The 27242-nt window shown below is 36.5% G+C and overlaps 1 protein-coding gene across 2 annotated transcripts; it reads right to left on the bottom strand.

Moving 5' to 3' along the window:
* Nucleotides 1–415: 415 nt before the first annotated feature.
* ZPLD1 (zona pellucida like domain containing 1) lies at nucleotides 416–27242 on the bottom strand. 2 transcript variants are annotated; one of them, XM_032679542.1, is made up of 11 exons: nucleotides 27191–27242; nucleotides 20605–20718; nucleotides 15378–15598; nucleotides 12888–13069; nucleotides 12171–12243; nucleotides 8931–9028; nucleotides 8226–8306; nucleotides 7235–7406; nucleotides 5746–5854; nucleotides 2773–2802; nucleotides 416–846 (listed from the first exon to the last, which is right to left on the bottom strand). In XM_032679542.1, the coding sequence occupies exons 1-11, from the start codon at nucleotides 27225–27227 to the stop codon at nucleotides 671–673; spliced, it is 1293 nt and encodes a 430-aa protein (XP_032535433.1). In that variant the 5' UTR covers nucleotides 27228–27242; the 3' UTR covers nucleotides 416–670. The 2 variants fall into 2 exon arrangements, with proteins under 2 accessions (XP_032535433.1, XP_032535432.1); XM_032679541.1 differs by lacking the exon at nucleotides 27191–27242 and adding an exon at nucleotides 22198–22286.

Raw genomic sequence — 27242 nt, 5'->3', positions numbered from 1 at the left:
GAGCTGCAGCATTGTTCTCTGGGACCAACTGCAGTTGCCCTAAATAATTTGACTCCAAGATAACCAGCCAAATGTTATCCTTCACATGATTCCACCACAATTCAATGGAAGACATATCTAACAAACCATTTCCAAATTACTAATAAGTAAAAGTTCCTTGTTCTGAGTCCCTCTAGGGTTGTTTTTAGCTAAGATAGCTGAAAACAAGTTCCTCCTGAGGCGCACTTGTTTTTTTAAATTTGTGAAAAATATAAAGACAAAGGGGAAGTGATCTGTATCTTAATAGGTGTTTGTGAACTTATGACTTTTCCTGAATGTGTCAGGTTTTGTATAAAAACGGTATACTTTGGTATACTTGGAAAGGTTCTCATCTTCAGCTTTGAGACCTTAACTGAGAAGATGAAGACATGAGCTCTATTGTCAGCACACTCATGGGCATAATGTCATGCAGTCTGATTGCAAACACAATTGAGATTCTCATCATTTTCTGCTTGTTACCAATGTCACTGCCACTTACCTACACAACATCTAGCAAATCTAAAAATATATAATAACTGGAATAGAAGCTGGATACCACTGGAGTGTTGCCTTAATATTACTTTTTAATGGAATCATATTTCACAGACAAGAAAGGCAACCCCAAAGAAAAAGTGCAAATAAATCATCACTTTCAGTTGAAAACTGGGTTTCGGATGCCACTCAGGACTGAACTGTTGGGCCAATTCCTGTGCAGAAGAGTTAGAGAACATACAAAAAAGAAAATGCTTGATATTCCTAGGACGACAATGCCTGAAATCAGCGCACTGGTGACTGAGTTCATCTGGAAAGGAGGTCCATTTGGATGAGCTGCAATGAGAAGAAAAATGCTGAGGTAAGATCTGGTTATAATCTCTCAGAAGTGCCAAATACTTCTGTCTTCCTGTTAGACTACTCTATATGCAGTATAATTGCAGTGGAGGGACTAAAACTGTAGCTCAGATTGAGCATCTGTCTACTTGGATAAAGCTTATCTAAGTATATTTTGAAAAGAGTTATTAGTTCTTTAAATATCAGTCATGCTGGGGGATAAAGATATATGCCTTCTAAGGCATAATCCCTCATGTGTTAGTGACCAACCTTGACCTGTGTTACTTAAGGAAAGACTATCATTGTCCAAGAACTATCAAGGCAGAGGTATAAGGATTTGTGGCCTAATCAAGTTAATGAAAGGATTTCTTCCACACTATCATTAACTACATGTCAATTCAAAGTGTATATAAATTCTTAGCAGGCGTATCTCACACCAGATAGCAGACCTCTCTAAGCTTGTGTGTACACCTTCACAGAGGGCTTCTTAATGTGTTTCTCAATTCTCAGGTAGAAGAGGTAACATATTTACAACTTATTGCAGTTCAACAGTCTGTTCACGGACCAGTTCTGAGATACCAAACTACACACATCCAGCCTGTATTTTCTTTTCCAGCAGGAGGGCGAAAAAAGCATTTTAGTAGTAGGTAGCAGCCAAAGTACCAACGTGTGTTTGCCATCACCAGCGCTGGGGAGTGAGGTGAAATGACAACACAGCTTCTGTGTGAGAAACCAGACTGCTCCTCCCAGAAGCAGCCACCTGCCCTCAACATCAGTGATCTCTCCCTCCTCACCAAAGCTGAAAAAAAATCAGCACTGTTGATCAGGTTTCCCTTCCCTTCTCAACACTGTGCTGCCTTCTGTCTGCTATAGTAGTAATCTCACCTCACTCTACCTCTATGCTCTCCTCTGGGACAGCAACAGGCAAAGGAAAGGTTGTTGCTCTGGGATAGAGAGGGCTGCTGCTTTCATTGCATGGAAAGGACAGGTAGCAGCCATTAACACAGCAAACTGTGTGCAGCAAATAAAAAATCTGGTTTTTATTATTTTAATTATATCCATGAGTAGGAAAACACCAGGGAGAAATTAATTACAGGGAGAACTTTGTTTCCATGACAGGTAAGAAAGGTAGCTGCCTTTATATGTTCTAAGTTGAGAAAAGAAAGGAACAAATAATATTAGAGTTCAGAGGACAGGATAGGTTCCTTGTTCCACTCAGTCCTTTCATGAAGGAGTATGAGGTGGAATGGCCCAATGTACCATCTGGTTACCCTGACTATCCTTTCTTAGTCATTAACTACTTGTTACCAGCAGAGAACAGTAACAGACACGCTGAAACAAGTCCTCCAAGTGCCCAAAGGAGAAGCACCCTAAAACTTAGAGCGCTAATCTCCCTTGCAGTCTATTTGCTTCACTGCCCTAGCCATCAATTTCTATCCAAACTTCTCCATAGGTTCTTTGTGTGGTTAAAAGCTGGGAGAACAGGAACTGCAACTCTGATCTTCTAGTTTAGAGCTGTGAACTGAGCTGGACTGCACTATAATAACCATTTTCCTGCTTTACTCCTGTGTGGCATGAGCAAATTTTACTGCTAAAGTCTGATTTTGCACCTGGGGTTATAGTGTTCCCTCACCCTCGTATGACATAGCAGCAGATCTTCATTTCAGTTTCACCATAGGATCAGAAGGTTTTATGTTGATGGAGCTGGACACACAAATTAAACTGAGAATTCCAGACTTATCAATTGCTTTCTTTTCAGTATGTTGGTATTGACTTATTTAAATGACACACACACACAAAAAAAAAAAAAACCCGAAAGAAGAAAAAAAAAGCCATTGCACAGATATCAATCAAAATCATTCATCTCTTCAGTTCTGTTTCACTCATAACCCTCTTTCATGTTTCTTAGAATTCTGATTAACTTACCGAGCTCTGAATTGTTGGTTGGTGTCTCATCTATATATAAAAAAAAAAAAGGCATATGTTATATTTTTAAAACACCGCTGCCTATCTCCTCCCCCCTTTCAACACAAAAGACAATAGTCCTCATTTCATTTTAAGAGTACATCAGCTCTGCTTGTCCTATTGACTAGGAGCTTTAAGCATCTCTGTTAGAATACAGACAATAACAATAATTACACAACTTTGCTTTGTTTTTAATGTCAGCACAACAATATGAAGCTACTTAATATTCTGTGGAAAAACAAACCAACACCACCTTAATGCAGGAAAACGTGGAAAGTCTATTCTGCCCTTCAACAAAAATACAACTCTAAACACAATATTATACACAACTCCCTTCACTGTTAATCATATTATAAAGTATCTCTATAGGAAAAAAATTACCTGGTGTTCTACAAGGAAAAATATATCAGTGACCATAAATTATTACAAAAATACCCTTTCTCCATGCTCATTTTTCTCTTGACAGTTATACAGGGGCATTATATCCAGGGAAACATTTGTATTTCGTCTCCAGTTTTTACTTACTTGCCATTGTCCCTTTCAGAATTACATTTCTTGTCAATATTTTTGGGGGGGGGTGCACAATTTGTAAGCATAGCTCACTTATACATTTGTTTTGAGCAGCTGTCTCCTAAATTTAACCGAGACATCCATCAAAAGCTACATAATTTCAACTTCACAAGTAGGTACCTGCTTTGCTTCCATACAGAGACTAAAACATTTTCTTCCATGCATGCCTCCTGTAATGACTTATTTTAGATTAACAAAAAACAATAACATTTCTCTGCAAAGCACAAAATGTTAGAAATATGAGTTCAGAGCTACACAGGAGGAGGACCATTACTCATTTGCAGTGGCTCTATTCAGTTCCTACAAAGGCAGCTTCATAAACAGCTCTGTTGCCAGAAAAACTGGTGACTGGAGTAATGGGGAGACCTGGCTCACACAAGAGGCCTCTGAGGGTGCCAATATGCACAGGGTCCAGCCCCAGGACAGATGCAGCACCATCCTAAAGGAGGGAAGTGAGGGGCTGCACATCTGTGCCACTGCAGTCCTAATACTGGCAAATGTACTGTGGTGAGTTGGGTGCAGCAGGTTTGATGGGCTCTGTGTCTTTGCTAAAGTTGGGCCAGAGTTGGTTTTGAAAATAGTGCAGCATCACACCAGAGTAAGCCAGCACTTCATCCTGGCACTCCTCATCCAAACCCAGATAGTTTTGTTTAAGTTCCCTCATGATCTTCTCTCTTTTATCTTGTTAACTATAGTATACATAAGCCTTATGGTTTTTATGTGCTTATTTTCCCAATGAGAAGAGACAGCAAAACTAATTCCCTTTCTGCTCCAGAAGGAAAAGTGAGGTGTGAGTCAGATTGAGGGACTTGTCCAATGCCACTCCTGAAATTCATGGCTGAGTACTAAACTGAATCCCATTTTCTTTTGGAGTACCTAACATCAAACTATCCTTCTGTCACAGCAGCAGAAAGATGCTCCAGAAGCATACTATGAAGATGGATAAATATTTCTAATCTAAGAAGTTTTACCCACATATCTCAAGCGGAAGACACCGAAAAAATTATTTTCCTTTTTCAACCTTATTAATGTTTTTGTTTAAACAACGTCAACAGTTGTCATGAAATTATAAAATTGTTTATCATTTCTTCGGGACTATAAAACACCCATGGACAGATCACTTTGCTTGAAGCAATGCAATATTTAAAGGAAAATGATAAATACCTCTTTTTTTAATTGTAAAAATAGCATTCACAGCATTTGAATCATAAGCTATATTACTTAACAGGGGTTGCTCATATAACAAGTTGTATCTAGTTTCCATTACTTGCCTAAGGCAGCAATACTCTAACATGCATGTTTGTCTGAGCAGATCTGTCATTCATTTCCCATAAGTACTCATGTATGCAACTTTGAAGTTAGCTCTCACTTTTTCTTGACTAATCAGACAGTAGCAACTCAATTGGGACCATGTATAATGCAAAAAAATTAATCATTTTCATTGCAGAGATTTTGCTCATAACAGTGTATTTTTTCTAAAAATGGTCTCTTGTTAGATGGTTCCCCATTCTGGAGGGTCAGTTCTCTCTGTATATGTGGGTACAACCACTTTGCACGAAAAGAAGGATTTTATTCCCAAGGGTTTAAATTATTTTTCCTAGATCAGATTCAGTCCTGCTCTCATCTCCCTAAATCCAAGACCGCTGAAATCAGTTGCTTAACTGCAACTACTTGTAAATAGCAGTGATTTCTTAAACTTTTAAAATACTTTATTTTTATTATTTAGTCAACAGCAGTCACAAATTCTGTTCAGAAACTGCAGGTTACAGTTAGAGCATTTAGAGCTGCTTTTTTTTCTGTTAAAAACTCTGGCAATAAAAATGGAAATCATGGAATTTCAGCCTCAAATTAAAGCAGTGCCCCCTCTGTTTAAAATTTGCAATGTGTTTGTCCTATTTCTTTCTTATAGATGAAGGTTAGGCATAGCATGTATTAATTTTAGGCAACACTTAGATAAAAACTCAGAGGGAAGCGGGAAGATACGGTGAATAGAAAGTGACAGTGAATATTCATTAGTTGTCCAAATTAAATTGCAACACTGAACACAGTACCTTAAATTCCATTATCTACCATGAAATCTGACCAAAAAAAAAAAAGTCAACCCAGTGAGTTTGAACTTATTATAATAATCTTATATTTATAACAGTATCCTACAGTGATTTTACTGGAGTAGGAAGCATGTGAGAGCCATACAAATATTAGCTCAAAATTTCTACTAAAGACCCCAACAGAAGAGAAAAAATGCTCAGCAAATTCATGGAGAATTCATCCTTTCTCTGAACCACTGCAAATTTATATTAAATTGCTATTTCCCCAGGTTTCTGAAATTCCTGCAGTCCATAGAAAAAGATTGTTCATTCCTACCACTCCTTGTAATGATGGGACCAGCAGAGATTACAGCATTGCCAGATGTGCTCTGAGGGTTCCAAGTTGTCCTCCCACCAGCATCTCTCTTTTCTCTGTTACTGCAAATCTGAGTGGTCAATCAAAACAGTCACAGATTCAGAGTGGAACAGAATTATGGTCCTTTTGTGCTTCCTGTTTTAATGTAAACTCTTTGATAAGTAATACTACAACTTTATTTCTTAATATGCTTTATATTATTTTGCAATAAAAACACCTGCAATATTTCCTAGAACTGTATCTTATAAATGCCTGGCTTCCCATTGTATTTTGCCTCACTTTGTTTACAAAACTACATCACCATTGTGCACAAGATCCATCATACAGTATATTAAATTTTCAGTAGTTAATTTCCCAAAGCTATGTTTACAGACAGTTTTCCCCAACAAATCTGTTTTGCTTGACAATCCCTACTCTAGCAAGATTCTCAAGTGAGAATTTCCACATTTGGAGTTCTGAATAGCAAAGACTCACACTAAAACAATCCCCAGCACTCTCACCTGGAATCTACCTTTAACATCTGTAACTTATCATCTACCTCAAGCATCTTGGGTACTAAAGCATGCTTCAACTAAGAGCATTTCTTTAATGTGAAAGAACAAGTTTCTTGTGAAAGAACTTCAAAAACCTCAGAACATAAATTGAATACAAAACGAATTTTGTAAAAGTGTAACATAAAAATATAAAATAACGTACAAAATTTCAGGAGTATACTGAACAGGTAGCACTTCAAAATTCTAAATGAGAAGTCATTCAGTAGGAAATGTTGCATTCTGAAGATATCACAGAACATTCTATGTTTATATATTTATTTAAATGTCTCAATTTCCAAAATGTGTTTGTTGTTCCTGACACTCGTAAAATCAGACAATTTTGAATTGACATAACTTCATGAACTTCAATGAAACAGTAGTTTCAAAACTATAATGGAGGTGATAACAAACTATATGAGGCATAGGATTTCATCACTATGATGTTCTTGTAGTTCATCATCACTATGATGAACTCATACAAATTTTCCCTGTCAGTATAACAGCACTTCCTACACCTTTAAGTTTTCTGTAAATTCTATTCTAAGGTATTTCTATTCATCCACTGTGATTATGAATACCTTGCTGCTATTCTAAGAATTTCAGCTCTAAAGCTGTCTGGGAGTTGTAACTTTTAAAAATTAAGGACCACAAGGTGAAAAGGTTGTTTCTCATGTGTTCAACAACCTATGCTTTGCAGGTCTAGCATTATTTTATTTCCAGATGAGAATATTCATTTTCATATTCTTCATTAGTTGTTTCACATTCCTTCAGACACAAAAAACATTCTTAATTCAGTCCCCTGCAAGTCACCTTTGTTCTGTGCCATCCAAACTTCCATGGCGTCTGCATGCAGAAGAACTCCAGTGCCTATTTTATATCCAGATAATTAACAACAAATTCTGTCCACTAAAACTTACTGGCACAAGAAAGGGACAGTCATCTGCTCTGCACAACTTTGTCACGCAGTGAAGGAAGACTGTTGACATCTTCTGGTTCTTGTGTTTCACAAAGCGAAACACCTCAAAGGAAAACCGGCCCATTTGACTCTTGCCATTTTCAATTATCGTTGTCTGTGGGTCCTTGTCACAGCTGTTTTTTGTAGAGAAGAGTAAAACTAGGATGAGCAACTCTATTAGTATTTTGAAGCTCTTAGGTAAGAATAACCCAAGCAGCAAGTTCAATGCTTTAGTTCCTTGGAAAAGAACACAGTGCAACATGGGTAGACACAATCTGCCTGTCAGGCTGCACAGTCCTGTGCTGAAATGCATTCCTACAAAAGCACCACACTTTGTTTTGCAACACCACAGCTACAACCAAGGTACCATTTAATTCCAGTGCCCAAAGAAACTTGAGACCTGAAGCAAAAAGCAATCAGGTATGCTAACAAGTATAGACAGGTAACTCCAAATGAAGACAGTATCTCTCCAGCAACTGTCACAGATAAAATTTTATCTGAGATACTGCCAAGATTTTTTTTGAACTTCCAATTCAAATAGATGTTATTACTTGAAGCAGAAGTAGGAGAATCTATTTATATTTAATCATTTGCTTAACTACCTTCCTGGCCTGGAGTCTATGGTGTTTTATATCACTGTCATTCACCACATTTACCTTTGGTTAAATAAAGGTCAGTTTAGCCATTCACTTTGAGTGTTTATGTTATCCCTAGTAGAGCTATTTTGGATATATGGTTTTCTACCCCCATAACTCTTACGGTTTTGCATTTGCTTCTATGTTATGTTCACACACAAGATTAAGTTCTGACATGTTATCTATAAGCCTATCCCTTGGTCCTCCCTGGTAATAACGCTTAAACTTTCCAGGCAGTTTAGGGCACCACTACTGGAGAGATTTGTAATTTTTTTTCTAAGGAAGGACAACAAAATACTGGGTTTACACAGGACCTACCTTAAAAAAAGATCATATCGAAGATCATCGTTAGGATTACCAGATGGAGTGGTGTAACAGTAGTCCATCAAAACATTCCACCTGCACAGGGAGTAAAGTGATGAGGTGAATTGGCAAGAGAACAGTAGGGATGGAGAGTGAGTGAGGTAAGTAAAGGACAGACAGGAAAGCATATAAACTGATAATGTAGGCTGTTACATAGACCCTGAATTATTGTATTTAACAGGTCACATACGACTCATTCTGTTTCTTGACACTGCTTAAAATACTAAACAGCACAGCACATCAGTAGAATTGTATAAATCATATCATTTGGTTTTATGCAAGTCAACCACCATACTAACACGCTTGGTACACCTTCTCTCATAAGCTATGGCCACATAAGACTAGAAATAAAAAACAATTCACTTTCGAAAGCTCTGGATTTTCTCACTTGGTCAAACAGAGGTCTTTCCTTAAATACAACCAATATAAGAATTAAAGTATAATACAGGAAAACTTTCATAATGAGAACCTCAGCAAAACATGCATTCACCATCAAGAACCTGATACCCTCCTGAGGAAGGGCAGTGATTATTGAACACCTATCATTATTTTGACACACAAAAGAGCTATGAGGAAAGATAGATGCTTCTAAATCAGAAAAATTTGCAATACTAAGAGCTGAATAGCAAGAAAGACAAGAAATAACATTCTTTATGGTACCTTCCATCAAGGTTGGTTGCTCTTACAGCTGCATATATTTTGGTTTTCAAAGGTAAACCTGTACTTGGAATAAGGAGCTGCTGGCTGTATGTTGAATCCTGAAAAACAAACATTGCCTCACTGTAGCAGAAATTCCACTGAAACAATCCACCTGCATCCACAGACTGAAATCTCATCTGATTTTTCTGACCTTTCTATGTAGAATGATCATTCACTTTGTCCTCTGTAAAGGAAGAAAAAGCAGTGCCAGAGCATTTGCCTACAAGTTTGTCTATGAAGATGAAAAACACTTGACAGACCTCTTTCTATGCAACTATTTGGGAGAATTTGTTTATGATTTAATGAAGTGGTTGGATTAGTGATTAAAGAAAAGGTACCATTCATTGACACTCCAGTAAGACTCCCAGGGCCTACAGGCAAATGTAGCAGCTACTGTGGTTTCCTGAAGGAAGAGCTTAACTGGGTGGTCACAGTGTACCCTTTCCCAGGAAATGTTAAGGCTACATGAACTAGTGGAGATAGCAATGCCACCAGGTTTTATATATCTTAAGCTATAGTCCAGGAGAACAGACACATTTTGTTACACAAAATGTAGTTTCTATGGAAGTTGGCTTATTGAAGACTACAAGTAACAAATACTTTCATTTAAATTCTAGTATTTCAAAAGAACTGCTTCAAGAAAGCTGTATTCAACATAAAAGTTGGGAATTCCCCATGTACTACTACATAGATATAGCTGTTTTATTAGTTTCTTGTTGAAAAGTCTGAACCATTAATGTCACTTTAGCAACAAAGCCATGAAACAGATCTGTGTGACAGGTGTTAGATCAGCATATCAAAATGCACTTACTGGTAACATCACCTATGTCAAATAGGTTGCTAATGCCAATAGCACAGGCATTCAGCATGTTGAGACCTCTTGTGAGGGGTCAAAACATTCAATGTGCATGAAAAAATTTGTTAAAGAGAATTTTGACCAGGTTCCGTGTGGCAAGCAAGACCATGGCAAGTAGTAGTTTACAGCAACAATAAGGTTTAAGTACAAAGCTCAAGTGATTCTTTTCAAAGGTAACAATGCCAAAATTCACAGCATGCCCAATATCCAAACTCTGCAGCATTGGAGGCCATGAGAGGTACACATGCAAGGAAAGACCAGCTCAGATATGCACAGAGCAAGTCCTTGGAGATCTGCTCAAGTGAAATCAGATAGGTTTGCCTTCTTTCAAATTAATTTTACATTTCTATAACACATAGCTCTGCCACATTTTGCAACTGATTAAAGAGTGCAAGACCCTACTATTACATTACATAGTTGTTCTTTTATTCTTGAAGAGTATTTTTTACTCATTTAGACAGATATTTGCAAGGAGGTATAAAAGCATATAGCCACTTAGGCTCTATGAGAGTCCATTAAACATTTTGCTGTTAAACTCGGAGTCTATCATAAGGGCTCCTCTTGTCTTTCCTAACAATGACATGTACTAACATCACAAAGTAGATGTAAACAACGTCTTGTGAGGGAAGATAGAGTTGAGCTGAGAAGATTAACAGTCAATCTTAAGAAATAACACTAGAACTAAAATTTGAAAGTATGCCTACTTGCAACCAAGAGATGCCTCAGTACCCCTCACCAATACCAAGAGTGGACACAAGTCTTGAGGCCCCTCCCAAAATCAGGACTTCTAACAGGGACCAAGCGAACCCACAAGACATTAAGTGTCCAAAGGACTGGGCAAAACGCAGGCAATGCACAAGCTTTCCGTCTATTTATCCAGCCGTAGGATGTGAAGCAGAAGGGCACATCCCCCCATTTGAATCTGCCAGCCTTAGCAGTATTATTCATGTCAGTGCTACTCACTGGGGTGAGTAATATGACTGAAATCAGAAAGGTAAGACACCCCTGTTTATGGTAAACTCAAAAGCTTACTGGAGTAGGGAGGATAAAAGCACATCTTGGCATGTGGTATTTGAGGAAAAACTGCTCAGTATGACCACTGCTAACATTTATTCCTCACTGTTTTCTGAATTGGGCCCTAAAGGCAGCAAATACATTGTGCTCAATGCTTGACCTGACTGAGAAATTTGCCTACCCTCACTCTGGCCCATCTTTTTGATCACAGGTTTATTTAAAAATGAGAGAAGCATAATCTTCATTTTAACAGATTATAGGTTGTTATTTGGAGCTCTGCACTTTCAAACAAACATAATTTTTTAAAGCATGCCGTTGAAAAATGTCCTGTTGCAATATTTATAGCTCATTATGTTCAAAGCATAAAGCATTGACTTTTAAATCAGTTGCATGAATTATAACTCAGCAGCATGATGGCATGAATAATAATGCAAAAAAAATCAGATTCATAATTTACAAAAACGATGCTTGATAGATTGAAAAATTGATATTTAAATCAGGTATTTAAAATGTATGAGTAGAAATTTTAATCAACACAAAAATATAATTTCATTGATTAATATTAAGTAGAGGTCTGTGCATTTTTTATGTTTTATGGTCACCAACCATTTTTACATGGTAAAAGCTTTTACAGTAAATGCATATTCAAGTTAAATTATCTAAAATATAAGTAAGAAGTGCTGGATGAAAACTGTTATTATTAATAAACCTTAAAATCTTTAAAGTCCACACCATAGGGCAACATATGCAGCGGGCTATAGATTGGGAACAAATTCAACATCCCTCACTACAATTACAGATGATCAAAACAATCTGACCAGGCTTGAACATAAAAACACCCCAGCCAAAGTGCTACAGTTTATTGCTAAGGGAATAGGTCCGGAATAATTTCACAGAGTACTACAAAGTACTCTCTGATTAAGTACAACGTACCTATACACACACTCACACATACAAAAATAATAAATTCAAACACAAGCATGCACTTCAGAGTATGATTGTTATTACTAGGACAATTGAGTGGTGACATGGTATTACACACTGAAAACCAGAGCTGTAAATTGAGGAACCGTATGAATACAGGACAAAGAGACTGAGTGACCTCAAAGATGAACCATATAAACACAAGACAGCAGATACATGCAAACAAAAAGGAAAAGGGAATTCAGAAATGAAAGATGCCTGGAAGAAAGGCCTGCTTCATGGGAGGAGTGAGAAGGAAATAGCAAATAATGAAGAGGAGTCTATACTTTGGTCTGCTAATCCAACTTGTACCCACTTAGTGCAGAGATTAATTTAGTTCAAGTCATATTACTGTGCTTTATACTCACATTGTAAAGCAACAAATTCAAAGTGCTGATAAATGTACCATTGTTCTCTCTTACAGAAATAGCAGCTGATGACCTACAAGAGAACCAGAAAACAAAAATCATCATGAAGAAAGATACCTTATTTTTGCGTTTGCATACTTCAGTGAGTTTTATCATTAAAAAAACTCAATGAGTCATATCACAAGGAGTTAATTTATGCATTTGGGTTATAAACTTCAGAAACAGGAATTTATAGTAGAAATACTGACAGTCTTAACTGTGCAGAAAATAATGGATGCTACTGGAAACACGAATCAGAAAAATAATTAGCAGAAACAAAGTAACAAAAAATAACCCACTTTTCATAATGTACAAGGTTTACTCATGCATATATTTTCTCTTGCATTCTGTGTTTACATGCCTACAAACTATTTCATGAAGAACTTCTTTTTTTTTTGCTGCTATCATTTTTCATCAGAACATTTGAATTTTAATGGAAGTTTTACATTATCTAATGGTCTCTTAAAAAACACAGCTCTTCATAAACTATGTTTTCTCATATAATGATGCTACAGAATTTTCTTTTTCTTTGTATCACCTCTTCTTTTGGTGTTTTTCCTTTCCCTTTACTCTTGCACACCTGAAAATTCCTATGTTGACAATACTGCTATGTATGCATGTATACATTCTTACACAAACATGGTAATGAAGCACATAGAAATCAAAAAGCACACTTACGAAGCAAGTTGGGTATTGTTAACCAAGTACTCCAGTGGGTAGCTACAGCTAAATTTGTACAGAAGCCCAGGCAAATAGCTGATAATTGTTGGTGGGTCTGGTGTATCAATATAGCCTGAAACATTCCCTATCTGTATCACTGAGGTATTTCCATAAGCATTGATACCTCGAGCTGAGGATACCTATTGAGGGAGACAGAAGATTACTATTATCTGAAAGTTAACCGTGGAACAAAAAATACTTAAGGACATCAATGCTTTAGCTCATAATTTATCCAGAAATATCTTCAGTAAATCCTTCAAAACTTAGTTTGGTTTAATAACATGTTCCCTGCGTTCGACTTTTCACCTCCCTAAAATCACGTGTGTACAGTCCACAAGCTATACCCCTGTTCTTAAAACAGACTTGAGCAACGCTTTAAAAAAATTATGAATCCTGGAAGAGTATTTTTTGGTAGGTGCTTTTTTCTGACCATTCCCAATGACTTCACATGACTTACTGTGAAGAACTGAAGGAACTTTGTTATTATTGTTAAAAAATATTACCTTAAAATGAGCTTACATATACAATAGTAAGGCAAATACACAAGCAATTTCATTCACAGAAACAATATTCCCTCACTGTTGAGCTTTGGTTTTGACATATCAAAAACAACTTACTTTATAAATAGATACAAAACGAATAGCTGAACTTTGTGGTTTTGTTTACATTATACATTTCTAAATTACAAACTATAACCTGTCAGAAATTGCAGAGCTCAAAAGTAACACAAGCTTAATGCCAACACAACCTAAATTCAATCCATGAGCATGTGCTATTTTTGCTCAGGCTCAGAGAATGTGCAGAGCCAGCAATAACATGCAGTTGTCAGGAAAACTGAAGGACACTTTCCTTCTGGTAGCAGCCTGACCCCACTTCGTCTGTAGCTACTGATCTGAACATGGGGGTGGCTTGCTGTCTCAATAGGCACATAATTCAGTAAAGCAAATTAACATGGCACTGGACTTCCACTGTAGCATTTCTTTGGTATAACTATTAGCAAAACAGATGTTTTCAGCAGCTTTAGAATACATGGTTTCTTAAAAAGGTATTTCATTCTGGAAGTATCATCCTGAGGTGCACATGAGTTATAACACTTTGCAGTAAGTAGCACAGGATGTTTTTGATTTCTTCATCTACAGAAAATACACCTAAAAGACAGAAGCAGCCATGCACTTCACAAGTGGCTTACCTAATGATTTGCTAAATGGCACAAAAATGTCAAAAATCAAGTTTTCTAAGGTCTGTATTTTGCCTAAAAATTATAGGCTAGATCACTGAGGTGGTATAGCCAACTATAGCTTCCTCATCACTCCACTCCCATAAAATAAAAAGTTGAGTCTGTTGTATCACAGATAGACCCGGGTTTTACTCAAGTTCTGCCTGAGCTGTTGTCTGTCCTTTACTTTTATTGGAAATTAGTTTTAAGGTCTTTGCTGTGAAACACTGCCAAGAAATGTACAGGATTGTACTACTCCAGCATAGGAAACATGATAAGAGATGTTCCCTGCTCTTTTATCCTCTTTGTTTGGGGCACAGTATGCCTAAACAGAGAGGATGGGGGGGAATTTTTGGTTATATTTCTTACAGCTGCCGCTTTGTCTTTGTATCCTGTGCAGCCTTGTGGGGAACTTCATGGGGAGCTCCAATTATTTGGATTTACCAGACTAGGTTGTTTTGTTTTGTTTTTTTAAACATCAAGCTCTTATGATTATAATTAAATGGCAAGTTCAGAGAGTTTACAATGTGACCAACTACACAAGAACAGGAAGAAGTTGCTTCCTAAAAAATTATTCTAGTGCAAGTCATGGAAGTGTTACAGGTTTTCAGTGAAAATGGGAAAAGAGAATCTTGAACTTGGCAAACTGTTCTTTTGTTGAAATTTTAAAAGAAAACTCAGCCTAAGGCAAAGGGGTCACAGAGCATATCAAATATTTCAGCCCATTTTTGGCACAATTAGCAACAAAACAGGGGGCTCGTTATAAAAATGGACAGGCATCAAGTGCAAATATGAATGTCAGATAGAATAAAAGTCTTAAAAATAATATATTTCTACACTTGTTTTTCTAAGTTACTCATAGGTATTTTGATACAAAGTTGTCACTGCTTGTTCAACGTGATACACACAAACTGTACAACTCTATTTCTGCAAAGTCTAGGCATGTTCAGCAAGAGTTTTAAAAATGCCTTGGAAAAATCTCATTTTTCCACCAAAAAAAAATAATTAAAATTATACTTTCTAATCAGTGAATAAATATGTGTCCCACCACATTTTCTTATTAGTAATCAAGATTATAAATTACCAACTTTCTCCACTTTTCTTTGATGTATGCAATATATTGCTAACTGGGTAACACAAAGTATCTATAAAAGATATAATGCTGTCAAAGACATTCACTGGATCCTATGCATAAATAGCCATGCTACAATTTCACTTGGACTATATCTTACCACTAAAGTGTTTCCACAAGATTCCAAAGTACTCAGATTGATGATGAAAATGACCACTGCTGGAAAGGTGTTGTTATTGATGAAACCCCTGCAGTGGGCATCCCCATGTTTCCCATTCAGGGCCAGATCTGTCTCAGAATAACCAGAGAAAAGAACTGTGCAAAAATTTATCTTCATAGTGATTGTCTGTACTCCACAGAAAACATTGATATCTCGTTCAGCTGCAAGAAAAATACAGGGAAAGACATGGTAAGAAGATTTCAACTAATCACACGTAACTATTGTAGCAGTTAATCTAGCGTTGTAATTTCCAATCAAATAAACTTTTAGACCTCAGTCACAGCAAAATATTGGAATATAAAGGTCAGAATTGCATTATTCTGGAGAACAGATTTCACTCTACAACTTAACTAAAGAAAAAAACCAAAAATTAAAATAACAATATAGTCTACCGTGCAACAAAACCATTATTCTAAAATTCCCCCGCAAATCTTTTAGTAGCACGTTCATGAACTGAAGCATTGCAATAGAGTAGAAAACAGCAAGTGGTTACACATTTGGAGTCTGATTAAACAGTTCCCTTCTGGAAAAGAAATTTCCAGTGATTTTGAGAAATTTGGGAGGTCAAGCTCTGCGTTCCAGCCCACTCTGGCATGAAGTTGGCTACATTTGTCTACGGTTATCTGGAGTCCACTTTGTATGAGATCACAGTCTCAGACCGTGCAGACTTCAAAGTACAATCAACAGTTTATCAGAGCAATTTATTACAAACTTTGTCAAGTTGGGATTTTTATTATTGGTTTTCGTGTTTGTTTTTTTTTTTTTAAGAACCATCAACTTTAGCTTTGATGAAAAATCAGTTGGCTCTTGAAAGATGATGATCAATACTACAAAACATCTTGCAATCTTTCATTCTGTACATAATGACAACACAAAAGCAGCAATTGTTAAAATTGATCAATTTTTGAGCAGCAAAAAAAAAGTCTTGGGTGAATTCAACTTTTTATTCAAAATTTCTGAAGATTGTTATGTCCTGAAAGGAAAAACATCATGTTAGGATACAGGTAAGAGTTTGGTTTGCTTTAGAGCTATAACATGGCTTTTCTGCAAGGTCTTCTTTACCCATAGATGGCTGGGATGCTGTTCTGCTGTTTTCGTCTAGTGCTTTACAAAAAGACATACTGCACTGTGTTAAACACAGACATTACTCCTTTATATAACAATTAATTTATTACATCTGCCTGAAGATTAAGTGCTATTAAAAATTGCAGAACAACTTCAGTCAATACTATACCATTAAGACTGCTGGAATGAATTGTTTCACTGCATTGTCACAACAGAAAGGAAATGAAATCTCCATTACAATGAACTAGTTCTTCCCCCACAGTACAGGAGGACGAACAGTTTAATCTAGACAGTTTTAATGGTGGCTTTAAAGCCAAAAGAATCAAGTGCAGGAAATAACTGGGTATAAATTTGGGCAGACAGGTACTGGAGGCAAGACAGAAGTCGAAGTGATTTGGCATGAAATACTCCTGGTTTGTACATGATCATAATCCCACTAATATAACATACAAAGATCAAGAAACAGCATGCCTTGTTTTCCACTACAGGAGGACCATTATGATCCATTTAATGAGTATACTAAGGTAGAGGGACCAATACAAAAAGGCAAATGGCAAAGTGTGCATTTATGCTTACTTGGACCAAATACAGAAGCAGTCAGGTTGTAACAAATTGCAGCATTTAACATCAAGTAGCTCAGTTAATTTTATAACTCACTTCAAGCCTTTTAAAAAAGCAGGATATTAACTCCACCAATTAAGTTACCATTACCACTTGCAAAATTATCATTTGACACTATGGGAAATGAGACCATACAGTACAAACACAATTTTTGTGCGATACAGGGGGATAAACAACCTTTCCAGACTGAACCTTTTCTGCCATCTACTTCACAAGGAAGCATGGCTGCCAAATTAGTCCATTCTGGAATGGAAATAAATGGAAATAATTTCCATTCTGGAAATAAAACATTTTTTGTTCAGATATTAATCTGAAACCAGGCACAAACAGATCTAATGTCTCTTTAGATGCTAAACACCTAGCTCATTTCTTGTCAATTTGGAAAGGTAAATATTATTCCTAAATATGTTAAAACAAGCCAAATAATAATAAAAAAAAAGTATTTGTATTCCTGCACTAAAATCTTCTGGTTTTCTGAGTAAGAGAGGATAGATGGTTTGAAGGTTACGTCACCCGCCTGATGAAGCCTTAAATACAATGACCTCTATGTCACAGAGTTTCCATACAAGCAAACCACTTGATTTCCTTCTGACTCAAATCACCCAAGCTACCTATAGCCAACAGTACTCATGGATGTGTCACAAGCAAAACAGAGTAAAGTTCAGGAGGTACATAGATACTACAGAGACCATCATGAGTTAAGGACAGACACGTGGTGATGAGACAAATCCTGGGAGCTCCACTGCCTCCTTCTGCTCTGGTACCCTTCCACACATTGCCAAGACTCACCCCAGAGCAGGCAGAAAAAAACTTGAGAGGACAGGAGTTTGCCACAGACCACTATAGATAAAACTCATTCCAGTAGAGGAGTCATGCAAAGACACAGTTCAAAACCAGCTTCTCTGCATTTGCTTCCTGTTTGATCAAAGCACTGCTTTGATATTGAATTAAAATACATAGTGCATTTAAGTGAAAAAGGTGCAACATTCCTTAGTTTCTGCTAAGTTCTCAATATGTACTTACAACAAGAGCCCCCTGAATCAAAATTGCATTTCCCAGCTAAAGACAGACTGCTATGGCTCCATCTCCCAAAAGCCTTGTAAAAGTTATGCCTTACTGCAATGCAGAAATAAAGTCTTTTTCTCAAGGTAAACTCTCTGAAGGATGTGTTCTTTAGAACCCATCTAGCTTTTGGCATAAGAAGTCACTGAATTTTCAATCTGCCAAATACAGGGATAATTTTAATTCATTCCTGCTGACTATGGCTTACCTACACTCTAAAACAAACCTGCAAATGCACAAAAAGAAGTCCTGTCTGATTGTCATCCTATTTATGTAGCAGCATTCCTATGTAAGAAGTCACCAAAGCAATGTATGATAAAAGAACAAACAAATGAAAAATGGATGAGCTCCATGGTTCCTTTAGGAAGGCTTAATTTCTCCTCTTTGCTGAAAACAACTTCTGTTCTTAACAACATTCAAAGAAAAAGAGCAGGCAACTTCAAAACCCAATGGCTTCTCCTCTATCTGCACACCATTCTTACCCCATAGCTGGAATTCCCATCCAAGGCGATGAAGATTCCTTGTGAGGAACAAATAAGAAACAGGAAGAAAGTCTACCCATAACCAGATTCTGTGGGTACTATCTCAGCCTGAGGAGACACTTGTTCCAAAACATTCTCCTTTTTGATCTCTCTCTCACCTTTCCCCCTACATTTGGACTCTGAAGGCCCTGAGGCAGCTGCCTCAAAGCCACAGTCTGAACCAAGATATGGGGAAGCAAGCACAGGAACAGTGAGGCCCTCTTTCCTGCAGAGATTCTCTCACCCATCTTCTGAGGTTCTTAAACTCAGAAAAATGAGTTCCAGCAGCCTCTCAGCTCCACTAGCTCCAGCCTATTACATAGCAGGCCCTTCTGTATATTGAATATAATACCTTCTAAATTTGGGAACAAATGGGTTTTCTGGTTTTTACTCCCATCTCAAATGCATGACTAATAAACAGAATTATTTTTCTTTCCTAGCTCTCAAAATCAGCACTAAGACTGTTGATTAAAGTCCAACTTTTGAATCTTTACTGCCCAAGATGACAAAAAAGAAAAAGTAGGACTCTTCTCTGAGTTCCTATAGGCAGTGAGGAGTCATTAGCATTTACTCTAAAAAAAAAAGTCTATTTACTTGTACCCTAAACAGATTTTCTCCCAAGTCACTGAGATTTGGCAGACATGGAATCTGATATGACCCTTTTTTATGAGGCAGAACTGCAAGAGGCCCCTAAATATCCACAATAAGAGATGAATTCAATTCACAGGTGTTGCATTGCAAATAAATGTTGGCATAGGGCTTGTGCAAAAATGACCAGAGAAAAATTTTAAAAAATGGAAAGAGGAATCTAAACATACCTCTAGCTGTTGTAATCCTCTCAAGAAGCCAGAATAATAACAAAAAACCACCCACAATTATATAAGACAACTTAAAAGATAGATCTGAGACAGGTGGGCACAATTCACCCACACATCTGAGGTAAGCCTAGAAAACTCATTGCTAAGAAGGGAAATATATAACTAGCTTGTAAAATACTCAGTTAAAAAATGATTTTCTCAGGAATGGAGACAATATATTTGATCTTCTTTGCATGTCTTATTTCTCTGTTCTTCATATTCATATTGATTAAGTGGAAGAAGGTTAAACCCACTGCTGGTCTTTATGTCAACAAAGCATCTAGCAGTGTGGTGGTAACAAAGGAAAACAAACACACTGTCTGCTTTCTGATGACTGAAGTTTAATAAAAGAGTTGACCCTTCCTGGAAAAAAAAAAACAAAAAAAAAAAACAAAAAAAACAACACCATCAAAACTACTATTATTCAGCAAGCAGCAACACAAAAGGTATTACACCATAATACTATACTGAGAGTTCATTACTAAACTATTCAATTCAATTGCTATCTCAGAAAAACAAGATGTGATAGAGACAGCATTCCAGTATTCAGAGTCATTTTATTACTATTATTATTCTGCCCAAAATACAACTTGAAGCAGGAAGGATAAGCAATGTAATAGAGACTAAAAGGATGCTTTAGCTGAATAAACCCTGATACACATGTCACTAAGACTGACATTTCATTTCTGTTTCTTATTGTATTAATAGCTCTGAACATCCAATATCCAAAAAATTACTTAATTTCCATTTACTTAGAGGCAAGAGCATACATCATACATAGACATATTGCATTGCTTCACCTGTCCCTAACCAAGCACTTAATGTTGAAGTGAGGCACTAAATTTTGCCCACTGTGTAATTAGAAGAAAGTAAAGTGCAATATTAGAGAAGTTCATTGTCACTGAGATAGTCAACACTCACTTAACATGAAGTCCTACCCCCAGGCTTCAGACAGATTTAAAGCTCTGTATTTAAAAATAAGCACTGCTTTGAACTAAGACAATAAAGACGCCATTAGAAAAAAGTCTATTAAACACTTACCAGGAAACCTGCTATGGAGGTTAGCATCACAGTTGTATCCATTGAACTGAGCAGTCACTGAAAGCACTTTAATCGTCAGCAGGAGCAGCAACCATACCTGTTCCATTGCAAAACCTAGCAAAACATTAAGTGGTTATTACACACATCTGTTCAGTGCATTATAGATGCTTACTGCAGACATTTAACCGCTCAGGAGGTGATGGTCTCCAGCAAAGGAACTGGGGATAAAGCTCACAAACTTATGGGAACGAGGTCACAGACAGCAGGGCCCATTTCTCTACTTCTGAGTTATGTGTAATTTGTATTAACTTCTACAACTTTTAATCATAACTTGTCGCAAAAAGAAGACACTCAAAGATGATATAAAAGAAAAAAGAATCTCTAAAATATATTGACAGATGAGAATTGATTAAATATTTAAACTCCAACAGCTTTTTTGACATTTCTGTGTAAAAATTACCTAAGAAAGACATCTTGGCTAAAATAAAACTATTGTTCTAAGTCCTTGAAAACCACACAGATAAATGGTTTGCTGAGCAATTCTCAGGCTCAAGGTCCTAGAATAAAAATTAGTTCATATCTATTTGCCAAACATTCACTCTTTGAAGCACACATGGAATTATATTGAGCTTATATAATGAGCTGGTACAGATACTTGCACCTACTTGAATTGTATCTGGAAATCAGATCAGGAGATCAGAATACATGAATTTCTAGTGTTTTGAGTAATTATTCCTTCTGGGAGGATATCTCCAATACCTGTAGTATTTAGCACAACCAAAAAAGATTTCAGATACATGCTTTTGTCAAAAATATCCCAAAATATTGACATTTTTGTCCATGAATCCAAGTGCATTGACTATTATTATTATTATTTTATAAGATTTTGTCATTCTAGAGAATACATCTGATCTGCTTACGTAGAACCCACATGTGGCAATGGTCTCCATTTGCCTTGACAGGAACTGAGCCATTCTAAGAGTTAGGTTTGCTACCTCTAAGACTGCAGATACAGATATGTTGATCATCACCTTTCTCCAAGTGCATAAAGAACACTTGCAAACTCCAGAGATGAAGCACCCCGAAATGCATCTGTATCTGGCATGGCAAGGGGCTGTCATGCACTGCTGAGAAGAGCTGGCAACTGCACACGGAGAGAACATTTGAGACAAATCCTCACTCTTAACTGAATCTTTCATGGCTACACAGCAGTCTGAGCTAAAGTCTGCTCAGTAACAGAAAGGCTTTCACTAGTTTTCAAACCATGTTTACAGAGTACACAAACCTACAATTTGATGCTTTGTGTTGAAAGATAGATCCTTAGAGGACACTCCCAAAGTGATTTGTCAATTAACAGATCAACTACAACTGAGCCAAATTCTTCTAAAAAGTCAAAGGTATGTCCAAATGTACAGACACTGATTCCTGTGTAAGTCTGCTTAGAAGTACATGGAATAAAAATTCAGAATTGAAAACACCATCTTCCAGCTAAGCATGCATGTTTCCTAAGTCAGGTATGACTTTTGCTGTCTATCACATCCAAAAGCAGTTTTCCCGTCAAGTTCTGCACAGCTTCCTTAAAATGTGACTTACAGCAAGAATCCAACCTCCTTTTAGTTTCAGGTGGATACAAAACTCTAAGCAAAAGCACTTTTTGACCCTTTACTCTTTTTTCCATTAGACTCTTGTGGAGGTTGACAGCACTTGAAGCTAATGCTGATGAAGAACTGTGAAACGATGAGAAAGAAAATAAAATTTCTAACTGGGTTGTTATGAAACCTATGTATTTTCATGATCTTCTCACCCTCTCTATTTCTCTCAGATGGAGAAGAAAAGTAGTGGGGTTTATGTTTGTTTACTGTGAAAATTCATATTTTATTTTGAAAGAAACATTTTATACTTCAGAAAATTGGCATTTCTCCAGTGTCCCGGAGCCTTTCCTCGACTCGTACAGTGGTTACATCAATAAAGTGGCAATTACTGTTCTTTGTATATGGTCTGGTTTCTTATGTCCATTACAATGGTATATATTAAGGGCAATTTACCAAGATCTAAATCTGACTTCAATTTACTAACATCCACAGTGGGTTTTTTGCTAGCAAAAGAAAAAAGTTGTTTGAAAAGAATTTAATGAAAGATGCCACTGACAAAGCTGTAGCTATTATTTTAGATGAAAAGCAGAACTTAACAATAAATTCTAAAATTTTAATTATTAAACATAACTTATGCTGCTGCATTTTGGAGAAAGCAGAGATGATTGCTAAGGAACAAATCTGAATTAAGACATTAAGTATTTATAGCATTATTTCTCTAGCTGTATTCAGAACAATTCAGATTTTAACACAACCAATAATGTCCTACTTGCTTTCTGGCTATTGACTTATCTGTAAATGGATCAACATGCAGATCCACATCACCAGCTGAGCTGAATCCTGCTGATTTTTGTTAAATAAGTTAGGAACAGGCATTATTTTTCATTTCTCAAGAGAACTGCAGGGCTAGAAAGCACCCTGAAAAGCCAACATCACCTGTCTACCCACCCCAGCAAGAATCAAAGCAGCCATTCCTGCTTTTCCAGCCTGGCCTTAAAGGCCTCTGGCAAGTTATTTCTCAACAGAAATTTGTAAACTTCAGTCTCCCAAATGTATAAGGCATCCTAACCAAAAGATTTGTACCATATTCATACTGTTGAACATTTCATCCAATGAAAGAAGCATAAAAGTTGTATCAAAATAGTAACAGGAACATCATAACCTTATTGCCTGCTTATGTGCATGAAATTTAAATCCCATTTACAAAAAAAGTAAAGATAATATGCAAGTCCTAGGAATGGGTGATTTATAATCCAGGAGTCAAATTCATGTGGAAGATATTTGCCCTTTTTTCTTCAACTTGGTATGTAATTCTTTAAGCCTTTTTCAAGGAATACTGCTCTTGGTGCTTTCCAGAAACGGGCTTCTTTGATCCAGTAGCAAACATCCTTGGCTATTAAGGAAACTTCCATGACTGCAAAGATGCCAACACATACAGCAAGGGAAATGTGACCATCTCTATCTAAACTCTCAACTGGTACATCCATATCAGGTTTCACTGATGTGCCAAGAATCAGATTCTGTGTTGCATATCTTTGAACAGTAAAGAGAGGTCAGAGTTGCGACATGCAGTCCTCAATTTAATTGTTATCACTTTGCAAAGCCCTCATCCCTGCTTTGATGAACTTCACCATGTCAGAAAACCTGCATAGAATTTCCAAGTAAAGATGTTTATGATTTAAACAAGACAGGTTTTAGCAGTAAATTTGGGAATTTAATTCCACAGAGATGCCATGGTTTGACCTATCTAAATTTTCTCTTCTTTTCTCTCTCGTGACCTCATATTCATTTCTCTTTTTTCCCATCCTCTCTAAAAAGCTCTTCAAAAATTTTCCATTGTCAACAGCATTCACTGATTCAGCCCTACACTTTTATTGAAATTCATTTGTGAGCCAGTTCTGACTTCTGAGTATATTACTTATTTCAAATATTTATCATGTACTTTATGAGAACTTCCTGTAATGCCCTGGTTATTCTTGATTTCTCATTCACAGAGTGTGGCAGTTCTGCAGAATAATATGGTGATCTTTGTGCCTTCTGACTGGATAAGTCTTTCATAAAAACAGTTAATAGTAATAACGAAAACTTCTCAAAGAAAATTGTATATGTGATAAGCACATAATAAAACTGGTGGAACATTTATAAGTGTTTTTATACATATCTAGTGTTGTCTAATGATACACATTAGATGTCTACAAGTAATGGAATAGAAGCATTACTTCTGCTCATAAAAATAATTTCAAATTATCATTACATAGTTCAACAAGTACTTCTCAGTCATCTCATGACAAAATAGTTCCTTATCTTTTTGGTTTACATCCATCTTGCTGCCACACTTGCTTTTGCATGTGCACTCAAGTTGTGAACAGTTGTGAAGTGCATTAGCTGAACCGCTGTCAAGTCTTCCAGAACCACTTTGCCCCTAAACACATACTAGATCATTTGCCATCACTTGGAAGTGATCCAGTGAAAAAAACCCAGAAGAATACCTCTCTACCTCAAGTTCTTCAGTGGAACTTTCTCTTTTAACTTATACATTCCATTGCAATGAATTATCCAGATCGTTTTCACTATTGCCTCCCACATTATCTCCTTGGATCTTCCCATGCAGATAAAACAGGACTTGGATCTTTACAGTAACTCTTTTGAAGATAAGACTACCAAAAAGTGATAATTGCCTTTTCTCAAAAGGCTTGTTACAGAAAAAAAAGGGCATCTGAGATTTAAGACACATTTAAGACACATTTCAACTATAACATTTCCTTCTGCTTGAAACACAGCATATCTTTTCTTGCAGATTTCTGTGATTTCAGGTTCCATAGTGCCATCCCATTCATTTCTGACACTTAGTAAAACCCAAAAAGCTGAAAAAATAAATATGCGCAGACATGCACACACACACACACATATATACATGACAAATATACACACACAGAGGCACACATATGTATCTTGAAGTTCAGCACTTTCCCAAACAGAGGACTAAAGTTGATGATGGAGCCAGACCTGTGAGCAGACTGTAGGTTCCCAAAATTACAGTATTTGAGGGCTTACAGCACAGAAATACAACAAATGTAATAATTTGACACATATGGGGAAATAATAAAACTAAGAACATCAGAAATCAATGCGCCTCAGAATGTACAAAGAGACCTGATTTTTTTCCCGCCACAAAATAGGAAACTAGCTTTAAATATGTAAATAATTTCTCTCTTATAGCTATTCAGAACACAAAGAGCAGTTGCAGACTACACAAGGAAGACTGTGCATTACATGTACACAGGTAGTCAGACACTGAGTTGCCTTCAGCATCAATTATTTGGCCCTAGAATGGCCTGTGCTTATTTGCTAGTCATATATTTCCCCTCAATTTTTGATATTTAAAAACAAGAATCCTGGATTAGCTTCATGCTATACCAGATTTGTAATTAAATGTTGGGTCAAAGCTTGGAGCCTCTCCATAATCAAAATTCTACCAGAACCAAACAGCAGCTTTACCTGAAAAATTCTAAATGATAGTTGAAGTCTTTGGCTTTGGTTCTGAGGTTTAAAAAATGCTAGTTTAAATTAAAAGAATTCTGGTTTATTTTCCAGTCTTTTTAGAATAATCTCTTTCACAGAATAAAAAAGCCAAAGGGTCTGAGAAAGCCATTAATTTTCCCCAAAAGAAAGCCATATCAAAATCATTAGACTTTTATCTGAAAGACTTCAAACTTTGACCAGCACGCTGCATGGAAAACTGATATTCAAGACCATAAAAAATTTATATGGAAGCAATCCATGGTGTGCTTATGAATTGAAATGAAACAATGACTCTAAACTCTGCTGAAAACTTAGATCTTCTTCCAAAAGACATAGCTCAGTATTTTTTGTGAATCTTATTACTGGTAGTGAGAAATAAATGTGTATGTTGGGTAAATAATAGAAGTCTTCCAGCCATGCAGTGCTCTTGAATCTATAGAATCAGGTGTGCTTAGAGAGATGTGCACTAGGTCCGTCTGGAGCTTCATCTCATACCCTCAGACAGGCAAAACTCCAGCTGAGACTGTTTTTTCACCTGCCTAATGACCAGGGAAATTTAATTGGTGTACCATACTGCCAATAAGCTGTTTAAAAAAATTACATTTTAATGCTTTAAAATATTCATTAGAAAATTTACACATTGTACCTTAGTATACATGTCTGCCTTCATTTTTGCAACAAATCCTTGGAGGCACTGAGGTTTTATTAATCTAGTCTGAAAAGAAACTAACTGCATATTTATAATGTAAGAAGAGAAAGAGTGATCAAGTGGAGAATAAGACTGTATGAAGTATTTCTAAGAAAGTTACACAAAGCAGCTAATATCTTCTTTCAAGGAGACAGACTATTGGGGAAATAAAGTTATTAAAGTATAAATAAATCTAAACAACCCTTTGTTGAACAAGCCAGAGATCCTGACTTACTTGATTTAACTCATTCACTTCAGACTGTTGAGGTTATGGACTAGATTGTTTACCTGCTATTCTGTGCTAAATATCAGTTATTCTAACTCTTCCTACATTCACTAGTGAAATACTAACATTGTTCAGATGTGCTGCTTTCCCCTTACACTGTTCCATATTATTTTTACCATAGTTATGCTTAGTGATGGAATAGTTGGATTTTACTTTACATATTGCTTGAATATTTGCTTTGCAGTCCCACAAAGGTGACTTCAATAGTGTATATATATATATCTCTTCCAGATAATTATTTTAATGATTCAAGGAAACACTAGTGTTTTCCAAATCACGCCAATCGTATCATACAATAAAGGTTCCAAAATACATACCTAATAGAAAAGCTAAAAATTTAACTCTGTTTGAAATTATATTCCTAACTCCATGTTTCACAGATACCTCAATAAAGTGTGAAAACACAAATTAGCTTTAAGTTCCGCATATAAAAATGCACAGAAGGACACCTTCTGAACCTCCCAGAAAAGAGAGTGATCTCTGTTCTGTTCTTCCAACCTGCATCAATTAACCACCTTTCCCACAGGACATTCATGCAGATACGAAGTGC

This window comes from Chiroxiphia lanceolata, chromosome 2 (assembly GCF_009829145.1).
Source record: "Chiroxiphia lanceolata isolate bChiLan1 chromosome 2, bChiLan1.pri, whole genome shotgun sequence".
NCBI lineage: Eukaryota > Metazoa > Chordata > Aves > Passeriformes > Pipridae > Chiroxiphia > Chiroxiphia lanceolata.
Note: the sequence above shows the minus strand (reverse complement) of the source record. Positions and strands in the feature narration are given on the sequence as shown.